At 37.6% G+C, this 16,751-nt stretch overlaps 1 protein-coding gene across 1 annotated transcript in view; it reads right to left on the reverse strand.

Moving 5' to 3' along the window:
* Positions 1-16,751, reverse strand: part of DNER (delta/notch like EGF repeat containing) — a 140,095-nt gene that overhangs the window by 24,828 nt on the left and 98,516 nt on the right. The window contains exons 7-8 of the mRNA XM_075417940.1: positions 15,131-15,244; positions 5,020-5,244 (exon numbers count right to left, since the gene is read on the reverse strand). Coding sequence (XP_075274055.1) covers positions 5,020-5,244; positions 15,131-15,244 — 339 coding nt within the window. The remainder of the gene's footprint in view (positions 1-5,019; positions 5,245-15,130; positions 15,245-16,751) is intronic.

Here is a 16,751-nt window from a genome sequence, read left to right on the forward strand (position 1 = left end):
AGCCAGAAAGCCTCAGGGTCAAGAGGCAGAGATCACCCCTTTCCTACTGATGTATCGTAATATCTTTATGTAGTTCAGCGGGTTTCTTATCAAGCCTTCATAATGCTGCTAAACTGCACACAAATTTCATTCATGCACTTTACAAGTAATGTAGCAGAGACCATCAAAGTCCCTGCAGGCAAAACTGTAAATAGAATCCAGCTTTTTAATATACCAGAGACATAACTCATCCACTTTATCAAACTGCTTTTTGACAGAGGTACCAAAAATGTGTTAGGGCATGCTCTATAGTCATTACTTTATTTTTTTGTTGGGTTTTTTTTTCTAAATTTCAACCTAGGAATCCTCAAGTTTAATCGCTCTTATCTGCCTTACATGCAATAATTATGCAAACCACTTGCAAAGTGTGTTATGATCCCTCCTAAATGCTGATCTACACAGAAGTTAACTTCCATTTATCTACTATCCCTTTAACTCATGGGGAAAATCTCTGGTTCAAATTCTGCTGCTATGACTTAAAAAAAGGAAGAAAAACCATAATGGTATGTTCATAACAATGAAAAGGCATAAAAGAAGGTAACAAATGATTCTGACTATTTCTATCTTGCTACCACTTAGGTGCAGTTCTTCAATGATCTTTTGAAATGAGTTATCCGAGTTTTTTAATTATTGACAAATTAATGACAAACTCAAATAATTTGGCATTTAGTTGCACTTCTATATAAAACAAGTAATGCTATTTGTAGAGGGAATTCCTCCTAAAACAATCTGTCATTTTACAGTGAAGTTTACAGCAGTCTAGGAAAGGTTTGGAAAAAAGAAATTTTTTTAAAAAATACTTCCTGTTAAATTTCACACATGGACCAACACAAATGAGTTCAACTGAAGAAGTGCCATATATGATCTTGGATGCAACCTCTATGGCTTCTCATCTGGCTAACTTTTAAATGCATAAATATTATTAAAACAAAAATAATTTTCCATAACATGAGAGGTCTGACACTACTTTTAAGTCCTGAGAGACACAGGATTAATTTGAACAAACCTAACCAACAACTTCAAATCAGGTTTAGGTGACAAATTTCAGGAAAAAAGCTTTTATTTGTTGAAGAATATTTAACTAGCTTTTTGTTGCTTGACCCACAGGCAAAGAACATGCCGAAGAAGATTAGAACTTCCCTGGTTTACTTGGAAAAGAAATGTCTAGTTTTTCCTACCATGGACGACTTAGGAAGGGGCACTAGCGCTGGTCAGCTCCTAATCCTCTAGTTCAGAAATAGGATCCCTTTTTTTTTTAACAGAAATTTAGAAGAAAATTTTTTTATACTAATTGGGAAATTCATGTTTCTGTTGACTTGACTTTATCTTCCCATCACTTATACAAAGGTAGAATATCTCTTCTTGTGTTTTGATTTCTACAATTCAAAGCGTTTGAATCCTGTTCTTTTCAAAACTTCCCAGAGCATACTGATAGTCTTAAAAATGCTCTTCATCAATCTCTGTTTTTTTCAGTCAACTGTGGTTTCAGTCATATATTAAAACCCACTTAAAGATCAAAACACATTGATATATTTTGATCACTTTCCTTGTTCTCCAGGGTTCGGCAGCTCCTCATCTCAACAGCTTCTCCACCCTCTGTAGAGATTTTTCTTGACCGTGCCCTAACTGCTTCTACTATTCAATAACCAGAAAAACAGCAGCTTTCTGTTATGAATCCAAACAAGTTAAAATACTCTCTAGCCAATCAAGGAATAGGTTGCTGTTGCCAAGTAACCCATCCTAGCTGCTGAGTGCTTCTTTTCCCTGTCTTTCTGGATTTTTTTTTTTTTTTTAACATCAAACCTTTTTTTCCTGTTCACTCCCTCTGTTATCTAGTCCTTCTGGGGGCTGGGTGAGGAGACGAATATCCAAATGAAGCAGTAAATATTAAACTATTAAATTCTCCATTCTAAAAATGAATTTAGGAAAACAGCACCTGGCAATTTCAACTACCTGCAAACAAAAAGATATTTTGTCAGATATGGAACTAATTATCAACTGATATGAATTCTAGTTTTTGCTCTCAATGAGACAGGATATGCTAGCTCTATTTATATATGATTAGGCCTGTTGCTCTTCATCTCAATACACAATCCTTTTCTCTAAAGATTCCTCTATTATGCAAACGGAACAGCAAAGCAATTAAACACTTCAAAAAGGAAGACTGAAAATTTGTAATGAAAGAATTATCATCTTCACCTCCTGAAATACATAAAACAAACCACACATTAGGAAATACTCTACTGCATCACATAACGCCATTCTTCAGATGAAAAATGCCCACACCGTTCATAGAAACATCTGAGCTGAAAACATTTGAGGTCACTTAAACATCTGGACCTATCTCGCCACAAAAATCTACCTACCCTATGGTTTCTGAAAAGTTGCAAGCAGAACAACTGAGGATGCTTCCTGAAAAACTGTCCATAAAATGGAGGCTTTTGTTGTTGTTGTTAAATAAGTTAATACGTCTCAATGGTTAAAGCTCTTACATGAGATTCCCATAATTCTGTATGTATAAATTCACATCTGCTGGACAGCAAATGAATTATGAGATGACACTACTATGATATTGTCTGCATTTCAGTTTCATATTTTTCTCCTTTATAAAAAAGATTGTAATTTAATTACAAATCTGTCAAATCCCATCTACAAATTTCCACAAGCTTCTGTTCATTTGTGAGTACCTCTCCAGAAACAACTTCTGATGGTCCTTTCTGTGTCTCTAAATAGCAGTGATTAATTCTGACACCTTCTAAAAATGCTGCATTAGTAGATTTCATTACAAACTTCCCATAGCCAAAAATAAAAGAATCCATTCTGGCGGAGAAACAACTCAACACAAAATGCACAGAAGGTTCGTGTTTTCTGTACCAGTTAAATTCAGACCTTTCAGAATCCATGGAAGAAAACTAGACACTCTAGAAAAGTTAGGAATGCTCACTGAACTGAATTCCAAAAATTACCTTTTTTTCAATAGGCTTTACAAAATTTAGTCAAAACATACTTCACTATTACATCATACTCTGGATCAGGATAATCGTATTACATATGCACAGACTCTGTAACTGCACTAAGTACTATACAGCCAGTTGGCTAACCTATTACTAAAAGTATCTTCATTCCTAAAAACAAAACACTGCAAGAAGAAAACTTCAGCAACAAAAGTATGAAACGACCCAGCGATGTTGTGGCCTTCCTCTCAGGACAGCATACCTCAGTCAGAATCTTGCTACGCAACATAAAGCCTTGTGATGAAGTATTCATAACGCTGAAACCTGTTCTTCCCATATTTATTGATTTAATGAGTGATGGCTTATTTTCAAAAATCAATCCATTATTCCTACAAAGTGATGAGTGCTTTCATCCTTAAGCCGTTTCAAACGTTAGTCTCCACATCTGGAATCTTCTTGAAGATGGTACACGTCAGTTACTGAAAGCAACACTTTGAAGTGTGCACTCAATATACCGTTCAAGACAAAGACACTAGCTGGTACTTCTTGCGTCTTCAGGGACCTCTCTTCAGATGAGATACCAGTTTTATGGGCTACAGAATCTTAGATAAAAGCTTACTCCTTTCAAGGAAAATAGGAGAGTTCTCTACATTTCACCTTGCTCTAAAGCCATAAGAAGCAGAAGCATAAAGCAGTGACGTCTTTCTTCTTCAAAATGCCAATAATACATGAAAGTCAAATTAAACAGTTATTTTACTTTCTTTTTGTCCTAAGCCTCATTATCCTAATCTGAAGTGTTCCAGGAACAGATTGTGGGCTTCTTTGTTGGGAAGAAAAGGAGAAACTTCTTTCTGGAAGAGAAAGAAGCTGTCTTCTTTCTATGCACAGGCTAAAAACCAAAATATCTGGATGTGGCACGTACTAATGTTCAGACTCACCACCTCTATATAGAAGTGCTTGCCTGCTTCAGGCAAAACTTCTGTGATCCATAGGATGCCTGCACATCCTGCTAACTGAGAAGGAAGGGAAAAGAGCTGGAGAACTGGGACTGGTTTCCCACAAGGCAAGGCAAAGCAGCAGAGAGAAGGTATTCCTCTGAAAGGAACTTCAGAAAACAACATGCATATCACAGTGTTATGTATATGTAGAGCTACTAACTATGCAGTATAACTCCTTAGTTTATCCCATGTACACTGGGAATTTATTTATTTCCCCTTAACATCTGCAGTTTTCAAGTGTATAGCTTTATAGAAACAGACTTCAAAAAACAGTGCCAAAATTATTCAAATGAAAACAGAGATTATTGGTTTTCACTCTGTAAGTGCTTAAGCAGTAGCAGATGAGTAGCACATGATATTCATTCTAAGTGCTACTTTACCTATTATCATTGCTAAAATGTATAAGGGGAGCTATAGGCACCCCAATATTCTCTTACTTTGGTACAATGAAGAAAAAAATCTAGAGCTAAGCAAAATGCAAGCCAGATACCACGCTCTGTAAGGCCATATTGTCAAACAGTTACCAGCTGAGTCCACTAGCTATACTCACCCAAGCAGTACCACTGGGACGTCTGAAAAGAGGTAATTCATGGAAACATGGATGGCCAAACTAAACCCTTTGGGGCAACCTATTTTTTTTTCCTTCTCTACCTCTGTTCAGTTACCTTGTTTCCACTCTCTCCCAAATGATCAGTGTCACATTTTCCATTCTCTCTGTCAAATTTTGCAATTTCAGGGACACTGATACCTCACCTTAAAAAGATTTATCCTGCAGACTACAGTTTTATAATACAGCTGTAGATATCAACCAAGCCATATGGATCTCAGTGGGTATTTTCAGTGCTCACTCTGCAATTTTTGATTTTCCACATGGAATGTGTAGATTCCTATCATTATTCTAAACACATAGAGCATCTGCTCAATGTGTTTTATATACTGAAATGAAAAAATGAAGTAATTTTAAATTAAATATTGGAATCTACATACAAAATATCAGAAGATTTACAAAACATGTAACTGGTACAAACCAGGGATACAGAGGCATTTGTAGCTGGTTCCAACGCTGCGACAAATGCCGTGTGCACAAGGATTCAGAGCGCAGAAGTCGATCAGCTGAGCACATGTAGGTCCTGTAAATCCAGGACTACAACTGCAGGAAAAGGCAAGTCTGTCTGCATAACAGGTTCCATTGTTTTGGCAGGGAGAGGATGCACAAGGGTCTATTTTGTCTTCACAAGAGGTTCCTAAAAACCCTAGAAGAAATAAATGGTTTTGATAAGTAAACATTCTGGTATGCATAAAATTCTAATAACTAAAGCAAGTTAAAATGAAGCTACAGACATATCTATACTCCTATTTTTTTATTCTATGAAAATTACAAAAATACAGACTTCCTATATATATTAAATTTTAATTTTACCCATTAGCTTGGTATGATATAAGATGTTTCAGGTAGAATCATAATATCATATGATTAAGGCAGTGAAGTGCAAAAATATTTGTTGAATCTGACAGTGCTTATCCACTTTACGAAGTGTATCTGGCTACAAAAGCAAAAGACATTTTCTAAAGAACAGAAGCAGACTAGCCTGGAAAAAAAGAAAAGCCAAAACTGACCTTTACTTCAGTTCAATTAATGCGGTTGTTAAGAGTAAGAACCACTAAAGCAGCACGTGAGCTTACCTCAGCTTCAATAATTTAAAAGATTACCTTTTATAACAACATACTTCTTACTAGCAGGAGAGACATTGATTTACTGAAGCAACACCATGTAAAAATTAGACATAAAGAAAAGGATATCCTTGCAAAGGAGTTGTTTTGATCAGATGTAGAAAATAATAACATTTGAACAAATTGCAGTATATTAACCATAGTTTTTATCACATGCGCATACACCACATACATGGCAATGTGAAGTGTGGTTATTGTACCTGAAAGCAAGTCAGAAAAGAACATTCAAATTCTAGCACCCCTCGAAACAAAAACGCAAACTATCTTTTCCATTCAACTCTAATATTTTTTGATGAGTATGTGGTCCATTCATATAGACCACCACTTTTCAGGCTCAAAATTCCCTGGAATATCTTCTATTGCAGAACAGCTCTTAAAATTAAAACACACTAATCACCGGGAATGAGAAATTAGGCAGCAAATCAGGTCAGACTCCACTCAAGACCCAGCAAGCCAGCTTTACCAATCTACTCCAATAGAAAGTGTAAACCACTGCAGTTGTGCCAGCCTAAATGATGAAGAACAGACCACATTGACACTGCGACCCGGGAAATCGTAGCAACATTTCACACACCAAAGAAAGTCAGTAAATGCATGAAAAATTATTCTAGGATTTCAAAAATATTTAATCAGAAAGAGATAAAATCAAATTAAAAGAAAAAAAAAAAAGGCAAACCACAAAATGTGTCTGATGGTGAGAGCCTGATGAAGATGGCAACGCCTCTGTGACACAGCAGCCTGCCAGCAGCGCAGAGCATGAAAACAAACAAAGGCCGGCGACACTTGGGATTAACACTCAATATTGAGATCTTGCCCCTGATGGAATGAAGCAGATTTTTGGCCTTACTTCTGTATCTGATGGAATGAAGCAGATTTTTGGCCTTACTTTGTATCTATAAAGTCTCACTTCCAGGTTAAAAGCAGTTGATGTATTAGAACTGAACCCCTATATTGTATAAAGCTTACAAGGAATACCAAAAATTAGACCAAATACCACATTCAGTACATACTTTACAGCATCTCATTATCTTTTACTGACTCAGTAACTACTTTTGTTACAAACAATGTCATTCCACATTTCAAGCAAGGTACAATTCATCAGGAAATAGTTTTCAGTTAATTTTGACAGATGGGTTACTTTCAGGGCATTTTGATTTTCTTTCTTTTCTAATTATCCAAGATTCACATTCAGGTGAGTTAAACCGTAACTTTCTTTAACTGTAGTTCTAGCCCTGTAATCATGGGTAGCAAGTCAGGAGTTGGCATTGCTGACAAAAAGCGCATAAGAAATAGATTAATTTACATTTTAAAGCATAACAAAAACACTCCAAACATTTACTAAAAGATTAAAATTCTACAGTTTGCTCCTGATTGATTAGATTTGTTGAAAACCTGGGTCAGAAAGATCTAGTGAGTACTGTCTGTCAACTTGTCTGAGCCCCAAGGCTTGAGGAGTGAGTGAGGGTTGAGATAATCAGCCTGAAGATGCTGAACTTTCCAGCACACACACACAAAATAAAAAGACCAGCATTTTAAATATCCTAAGAGTCTCCTCAAGGAGACACACTCCATGTTTTATAGATCCACAAAAATGTGGTGAACTACATCAGAAAGAGGGGAGAATGGATATTAAACATAGGTGAGTAACCTACACAAAGTGGACTATACGGATCTACTCACAGAATTAACAAAACTTGGATTATTGTAAATAAGAAAAAGACAGAATGGCCACAACTGCCCTGTGAGTTTCAGACAAAATTAGGATATTCTTGGGCACTGAAGACAGCAGGATTTTAGGAGCATCCTCATAATATTAGGTCCTGAACAAATGACTTAAAAAGCCACATTTCCCTAATATGTTCATAAATTTTACACCAGACCTATGGAATAAAAAAAAAAAAAAAAAAACACTAATCCAATTTAACAAAAAAAAAAAAGATACTGGAAAAAAAAAACAACCTACAGATTGAACTTTTAACAGTTTAGTCATAAGTGACTCAGCAACAGACCAGGAAAGAAAAGTAGGTCTGGCAGGCAACAGGCAAAGAACAGGCAAGAGCCTTCTGTCCTCTCCATTTTGCTGTCCTACGGCTCGGATTGCTTCACAGGCTTGATCAGGCCCACCAGACAAAAGTGCTGAAGAGGGAGAGCTTGAAAACAGATACTGTGGAACCCTATATTAGAGGTCCCTCCCGCAGACAACTGCATAACCATCAGAAACAGAAAAGAACGTAAACCCTAAAATCGAGAATCTAATTCCAGCAATGGTTTGCTGACAAATTAAAATAGTCTGTACTGTTATCATAACATCCCAGACAGATTTAAAAGAATCTGCAAGGACTTCTAACTATGACCAGGAGGAGATCAGCCAATAAGTCTGGTGAAATCTCTGCACTAACTCTGAAACCGGATTAAAAAGGATCAAGGAGATCCGAGGTCACACAATGACACTAATGCTGCTTCACTACAACTTCTACAATAACCTTCCCTACAAAGAGAGGCTTATGGCAGATGGCTAATGTTTCAAGTGACAAAGCACTTTAAGAACATATGCAGGTTTAAAATACACTAAAATATGTTGCCCTTGTGCTATCTTTGACTGCACTGTGAAATGTGTTTAGTTGATTCTGGAAGTTTAAATCTTATGTATGAGTTAAATATCTGAAAATACTCAAAGCAGTGTAGTTACACATCTAAATTGAAGATCTATTAATCTGGCACTTCTAAATGTACATTCAAGTCCATATCAATAAAATTGTTGAAAACAAATAATGCAAATAATAAATTTAAAAACCAAATTCAGCAGTGCATTGATTGAAAGCAGAATATAATGCTGTAGGAAAAAAAAAATCAGGATTATTTATCTGCAGGTAAATATCCCCTGAATTGTTTTTCAGTCAGCTAACACAACCCCAACCCTGCATCTAGGTTGTTATTGGTGTAACAGAGACATGACTGAAATGTAGCGACTACTGGTGATTTGAAAGATCTGAATACAAAATTTACCAAAGGAATAACACGGAAGGCAAAGGGGAAAGTCAATATTAGAAAAGATTTATACTCCTAAAAAACACAATACAATATTTGTGCTTACACACATCAGACCATTTGGCTGGTTGTCAAGAAGAATAAAAGTAGTAAGTCAGGTGATATTCTTCATAAATTGCTATAGTCCTCCAGGGCAATGACAGAAACTAGATCAGAAAATGTTTCCAGAGATAGAAAGGCTCTGGATAAAAGCCAGGTTTCTCATCATGGTGGTATTTTAATTACTAGGCTACTGAAAGCAAGAGAGTCACGTACAAATCAAGGAAGTTAAACATTATCTGAAGATACTGTACAACTGCTTTTCACACAGTCTGCAGACAACAACCTTGCCTGAATGTTATGTTAGACCTGATTCCAAGAATTACACAAATGTGAAAAACGAAGTCTGTGAATTGCTAGGACTAGGGATTACAAAATCTTCTGATTTCAAATACAGGGATAAATATTAAGAGAAATATAGGCAATTTTTTATTTTCCCTATAAAAATTGTTTCATGCAGGGATACTCATCATACGGAAACAAGAAGTCACTAAAAACTAGCTGTAAGTTTTCTATTGAAATTCACCGTAGCTACATCTTAACAGATGAAGACAAACAGAGGCTAAACCCATTAAAGCATTAAGGAGAAGTCTATTAAAAATAGAAGCAGTTTGGAAAGATGCCAGGTAAAAACATTAGATTAGCAGAAAGTACCAGAAACTAAACAGCCGTAAAAATTTTTAATTAACAACAAAATGTTCTTCAAGTAAATTAAATTCTCTTATGGTAATACGAAGAATTCTGCATTCTCTAATCACCAGTAACCTTGGGAAATCTTCCATATGCAACAGCTGTGTGACCTAGTTTCCTGGAATCAAGATAATAAATCGGTTTATTGTATGTAAACCTAAAGAAGTTAGAATCGCTTCTGCAAGATATAATATAGAAAACGGCTTTTACCTGAACAATGAAACCCAGAAAAAGACCTTGAAACTTAAACTGTTCTTAATCTAGGCAAGCAACTTCTGTTCTCCCAGTCAATTAAAATTCACGGTGACAACGTATGTTTTCTGGCTGTTACTGCAAACCAACACGTATGAATCACAACTTAGCATCTTCTATATCTGTCAAACTCTTTATTCTTTAAACCACAGAAACCACAATAAAAACATTCTTAAATTTGCTGCTTTCCAGTATGTCCAGAAATACCTGCAAGTATTTCAGGGCACTGCTGTTCAGTGTGTCGCCCAGCTGTTGTTACCTGCAGCTAGTCAAATCAAATTGTCAATAGCAAAATAAAAGCAGTCCTGAAACGTGAATTTCAAGTAATCTACATGTTAAACTCCTAATCATAACATTGTTTTCTTTCTATCTCCTTCTGCAGGACAGCTATGAAATCCATTGCTGCTGATGAGTACTTTTAAAAAATATATTAATCTGAATGAAAAGGTTTCTGCCACTTCTGACAGCGCAGGTGACCTCCGCACAGAGGAAGTAGCAAAATCTCAGGAATCCAAGCCAATTTCATGTGATTGGCCACTTAAATGCTTGCTATTTTTATCAAAGATTAATGTTTTCCTGTCACACTGAATGCAGTTCACCTGTACACATCCTCAGAACATTAAAATTGCATGCAACAGAACTTCAGAAATATCTTGCAACAGAAGTTCAGTTCTTTGTTATAACAACTGATCTGCGCTTTGCTCAGTATTATCTGGCTTTGTTCAAAACCACATTCCACTATTGATTTATTTTAATATTACCTTATGAGCAAAATTAACAAAGGCTCTCCAAATGTTTAAAATATGTAAAATATATATATATGCACACAAATTCCAAGTCTTTCATTCTATCAATTTTATAAAATTTGCATGTGTAAGGAACAGATTAGTGAGGCTTGTATTTCCCTACCACATGATCAGACAACTTCCGTACTCTTTTTTTTTAAACTTTTGAGAAATATTTTAATGAATTTAACAACTACATAAGTAAGGATAACTATTTTCTCCATCACTGAAACATTTATTGCAATTACATTTGCTTATTCCAACCAGCTTTTTTTATGTTTCTAATTATTATTTGTATATTGAATTCTGCTTCAGAGTGCTTTAGGAATTTACACTTCTCAGTGACTTAAAGAAATTGAAGTAAACAAGTTCATAAATTGATAAGCAGTAACCCAATCAACTCAAAAAAATGAACTAATATTACTGTCAGTGCAGTGGTATTTTACACATTACAGTGAGTGGAAGAAAATCAGAGGAGACATTTACGAGTGATATGGGTATCTATGGAATCATTCTGAACATAAATTTCAAATATCCATGCTCAGGTTGACAGATGTTTACTATGTGTGGTTTTTAGAATGTCTACAAATTACTTTGCATGATCATTTGACATTAATATTTGCTAAATGTATGTTTGTTATCATGAAACTTTAAAGAAGATTATCAAAGATCCCTACCCCATTGTAAGTACAACGTCCCAAACAACCTTTTCACAATGATTGAGTCAAAATTTTGAAGAAATTCTTCAGTCCTTAGTATTGCTTAAGCTTCTTCACTATCAGTTTGAGTATAAAATCCAATTTTCTCTTTAGTACAGGGGACTCAGTAACTTCAGATAGCTGCTTATTTTCTGTTGTATTTTGGACATTAAAATCTACAATGCATCACACAGAAAGTGGAATCCGCAAGCATAAAGGAATTTTCTTTACTAAAGGACTCTTAAGACAGTAAAATTGTCTAAAGAATAATGAAGAAATGTTCATATCTGATCTAGGCTGCTTTTTCAGTGCCTCAAATCTCACCTTCTGTAAGTTATCACGTGCTTCTTTCATGAACCACAGATCTCATTTGTAAAAGAAATGCATGATCTCAAGATCATTCTTCATTGTTTCCATCTCATTCCTTTTTCTGCCACCTTTTTCTTTTCCCCTTGTGATACTTTCTACCTTTTCTTATCCTTTTCTGCCTAGCCACATTGTATCTTCAGTCTTTTACTTCTTACACATGTATAAGCTCTTCGGCTACCTTACCCCACTGTGCTGAATTAGCACTACAGAAAGCAAGGTCTCTTCTCAACAAGCAATTACTATCAAGCGCAGCAGGAGAACAGCAGCCAAGCGAGAGACTTCACTTAAATTAGAAACCTATCGTGGGGTTTTTGTAGGGTTTTTTAAATGAAAAATTTAAGGACTTGCTAAAAATAGCAAATCTGCCAGCTACTGCATCTGCAATTTTCAATTAACTGTCCTTTGTTGTATTTACAAAAATAACCAAATCTCTTCATAACACAGAAAAAAGCTCTCAAAATATGCCTCTATGAGAGGATAATACCTCAAAAGAAGAATCATGGGAAAGGCAGTCATTAGTAAATTTAGACAATTTATTTTGTTATACCAACCCTTTCTTTCCCTCCACAAAATATCTGAATTCCCGAGCTCGTTGGCATTTGTAGATCTTCCAGAACAAGATGGGAAAGCATGACCTTATCGCCTGGTACGCCTGTCAGGCTGCTCCGGAGCAACAGCACCGGCCCTTGCCAACAGGCTGTGCCACTTCTGCACCAGCGCTCTCCCTGCTTCATGGTGAGGGCATGAGTAGGAAGCACAGCTAAGCAATTTCACGGGAAGCATCTGCTCTTTGAAACCACGGTTATCATTAGGGAGCAGGGAGAACCTTTGGGCTGCTATTGAGTTATCGCAGGCTCACTCAAGAAGAGCAGCCATGCACAAGAGATGTCCTTTGCTCCCGCAAACCTAAGAGTGGTTTTCTCATGTCTGAGGAACTGAGAATCAGATATGGTGCATACAACACTATTCTTTCTAGGGGGAATAAATAACTCTGGGCAGTCCAGACAGTCATTCCTGAAAGATTCTATGCCCTCTAAAGGTTTTTTCTGCATTGGAAGTAATACAGGTCAATGTACAAAAACTGATTTTAACAAGAGGTGTAAATGTATTTCAGTAGATTTTTTTTCTTGTGTTGTCTGAGAGCTTTTTGAAAACATTTATACCATGTAAGCATGTCAGATATATAAATAAGCAGTCAGAGTAACAGCTCTGCCCCCAGTTCTATCCTCGCTCTGTAACATGGCTTCTCTTGGAAACACAGAAATGATACTGGGAGATCAGAACTGGCAACACTGCGTAGAAAGTTTCAGACAGGTGACCCAAAAAGCACGTCTGCCTATCAACAAAGCCTATGAGCAGAGAGGTACCCCTTCAAGTTGTGAAGCAATTTTCTTTCCTCTGGAAGGGTCAAAAAGTACATTGTATCTTTAAGGTAAATCCAGAAACCATAGAAAACCACATCTCCAAGCAGAAAAGGAGCGCAGGTTTGTGACACATCATAAGAATAGAAGTGCCAACAAACAAAAATACGAGAATACTGAGAAAATGGCACTAATGTGCCCAGAAGGGAAAGGAGCAAAGCATACAGCCTAAAGACGAAGACAGTACAGTGACTGTGCCAAAAGAAGCCTACCTATAGCAGAGCACGCAGCAAAAACAATTGGAAACTTATCAAACACAAATATGGATCAGCAGCAAAGAAAGGAGCAGAAGATAAATATTCACGAAACAAAGCAGGCACAAGGCTATAGGACCAAGTGGCATGACACAGAGGTAGCCAAACACGAGTAGAACTGAGAGATGAGAAGCGCAAGTACCTCGGTTCTCCGGCAGCAGCCAAGCTGCTATCGGTACGCGCGCTGCACACCAAGCAGGGGCCCGTCGGGTAACCTCTCCATCCCTCTCCCTGGGGAGAGCGGCTCCGCAGGGAGGCGAAGGGAGGGCTTCCCTCCGCCGCGCCCCAGGCCCCCCGCATGGCACAGGCCTGCGGTGCAGCCGGCTGGTCCTCTGGCAGGAGCAGCCTTGCTGATGGCGGCCGTGCCCAGGCCTGCCGGCCAGGCCGAGCCGGCAGCCAGCAGCGCTCCCCGCCACAGCTAATCGCCGTTGGCACGAGCTCCCCGAGCAGGAGGGCAGCCACAGCCCCGCGCAGCAGCCAAGGCCTTTGAGCAGGGCACTGACGAGCTGCGCTGCCAGCACCGCACCGCAGCCGCAGCTCTGCGGCACGCCCTGGGCGCAGGATGGGCGATGGGGCCAGCAGCCCTGTCCCACAGCCAGCATCTGAAGCGGCGGTGGGAGAGGAGTTTGGTCAGCGTAGTCACTAACAGGTCATCGAGAGCAAGAGGCTAAGGTATACCACCCACAGAAACAAATACGGCAGTTCCAAAACAGCCAAAAATCCCAGTAGCTATTTTACCAAGCATTTGTTATTGGAAAAATCATTTACTGCAAAGCATCCTGAAAGGTCCTTGAACAGATTTCCTAAGAAAAACGCAAGTAACTTCTTCATGAAGTCTAACATCTAATAATTTTCTCACTGAATATTGCTACTAGTTGTAAGGCAAACAATTTTCAAAATTCTTCCAAATGCAAGATCTGCACTGCTGTCAAAATGTCAGTGTCTGTGATTCAGCACAGCTGTTAAGTGGGTCACTCATTAAGGCATAACACTCCAAAAAAGCAACGAGTCAGGCTAAAGAAATTACAAATAATCTTCATTAATAAGCAAGTATATATTACCGGAGCAGTTAGCAAAGATTTGTACCCTTAGAGCAAACATGAGGTGCTGGTGGAATGAAAACAACACCCACAGATCAAGTAAGAACAGTAAGAACAGGAATATAACTAGTTCAGGGTTCTAATCTTAATTATAAATAACTAATAGGAGGCTTCATAATTGAGAGCTTTCACTCCCGATAATTATTGTATGAGCAATTTAGGCATCTGCCATTCCAGTCAGCAAATCCTTACAGAGGCATACACTTTATGCATGGCGGTGTCCTCATTTCACATAGTTACGTTTACAGTGTTTACCAAGGAGAATCACTGAAAAGCTTTCACGTAGAGAAAGGAATATGTCCAAACAGAAAGGAGAATGAACTAAAATTTGGGGGGATTGAAAGAATTCATGTAGTTTTGAATTATTGCTCTTAGCCACATTTTAGTGCAAATACCACAAGGGAGGCATCTTTTCTCACACATTTACTGGCCAACACAAAGATCAGACCACACCCGAAGTCTCCTCACGTTCACCTTTCTCACAGTGCTGGAGCCTGATTTCTACCAGGTGCCAGAGCATGAGGGAACATTTCTGTGCCAGACAGACACTGAAACACTAAGCTCCTACCATACCCTATACACCATTGCTGATTATACAAAGATTTCTCATCTGGGTGTTTTTCTGCTTACAATTACAGCCTCAGGCACAATTTTAAAAATATTTAAATATATATAAATATAATGGAAAATTTAGACTACAGCCCACAAAACGCCGATTTGTGTGAGGTACTAGATAGGTCTTTGCTGTTTACCTTCTGGGCACTGACAACTGAATCCACTGATGCTGGATGAGCAGGTACCTCCATTTCGGCATGGCTGCTGGATGCAATGATCAATCTCTGACTGGCACAGCTCTCCGGTGTAGCCTACAAAACAGCACACAATGTTCAGAAAATACAGCAAAAATTAGGTTTTATCACTAAATTACTAGGTATTACTAGGTCATTCAAACAGTACCGTTAGTTTTCTTGAATAAAATTAACCAAAGAAAGAAACAGAATCCAGGACAGTCTTCTGATTTCTTATAAAAAATGAGATTTTTAATGAGAACTTATACTTCCCTGGAGAAACATAAATAAATAGTGGAATTCTAGCGATTATATCAATTGTATTTTACCAGCAGCAATATTCTGACAGCAGTAGCATAATGGCAGTTGGTGCTGGGTCCTCATCAGCACCCACATAACCAAAAAAGAAGTAATTTTTGAATGGTTTTCAAACGCATCTTGGATCTCAACTCAGTGATCTTTAGCAAGCCTTTAAACAAGACTTGACATCACGAATTATTTGTGCATATGCTGAATGACTGTCATTTGTTCCTACTTCTGGGCTTCAAAAAGAGTGTTTATTTTAAGTGGGAGCTGTGAAGAACTGCTCAGCAACATTGCAAACTCTTCCAAATAAGCTCCCGTAAGTTCACGAGCTACAGATTGTGTGTACTGTACTATTTGACCATAAGTTTGCTTTGTTCCATATGTCTGATGTCTATAACACATCCCAAAAAAATGAACAAACTTACAAAATACAAGCTAAATGATTAAACACTCCAAACTCAAATTCCTTAACAAATACCACACATTCTCCTCCCTAATTTTTATTTACCTCAAGAAACTATCTTGGATGCACGACTGAAGAAGAAACTATACACAGAGCCATTTTATTTTTCAAAAGGAACCCTACGCAAAATTTTAAATGGCTTCCATAACAAGCATGTTTAACACAATGGCTGGCGTTAAGGACCAGTAAGCTCTGACTAGGTGACACTGTTAATACGCTGCTATGAACAGGTATTTAAGACAAAGACCCCAAGGTGAGGCAGAGAACATGCCTGAGCTAGGATTTTGCTTATGCAGAGGGAAAAAAAGGAGGAAAAAAAAGAAAAAAAAAAATCTTATTTTGATTAAATACATCTTTTGAATGCAATCAAAGTCAGCATTTATAAGTCTTTTGGGCAGGCTAACACTTCTACCTGTTCAAATCTATCAAAGTCACCATAAAATAGCTCTCAATGTAGACTGTCATATTTGGAGTTGCTGGAGCGCTACTATAGAGAAGGATCTATAAGACTTTCCTCTCTGTGTACCTTACTGCATTTATATGCTATAGAAAGCTTAATTATGATCCCGTTTTTTGCAGTGCAAAACCTGGAAAAAGAAACTCTACTGTATCTTGTAATTGGATTAATGCCCATAGATCACCTAAACTAAAGTAAAATAATGAGGCTGAAAACCAGAACTGTGCTGAGAATATGATTCGGGAATTTCATAGCAAACGTGTTGCAAGTGCTACAAAATAAGAGCTGCTAAGCAATCACCATAGGCGGGGAAAAAAAAGCAGTTTTCTGGCGAGATACACTTACAGAATCATTACACC

This window comes from Opisthocomus hoazin, chromosome 4 (assembly GCF_030867145.1).
Source record: "Opisthocomus hoazin isolate bOpiHoa1 chromosome 4, bOpiHoa1.hap1, whole genome shotgun sequence".
Classification (NCBI taxonomy): Eukaryota; Metazoa; Chordata; class Aves; order Opisthocomiformes; family Opisthocomidae; genus Opisthocomus; species Opisthocomus hoazin.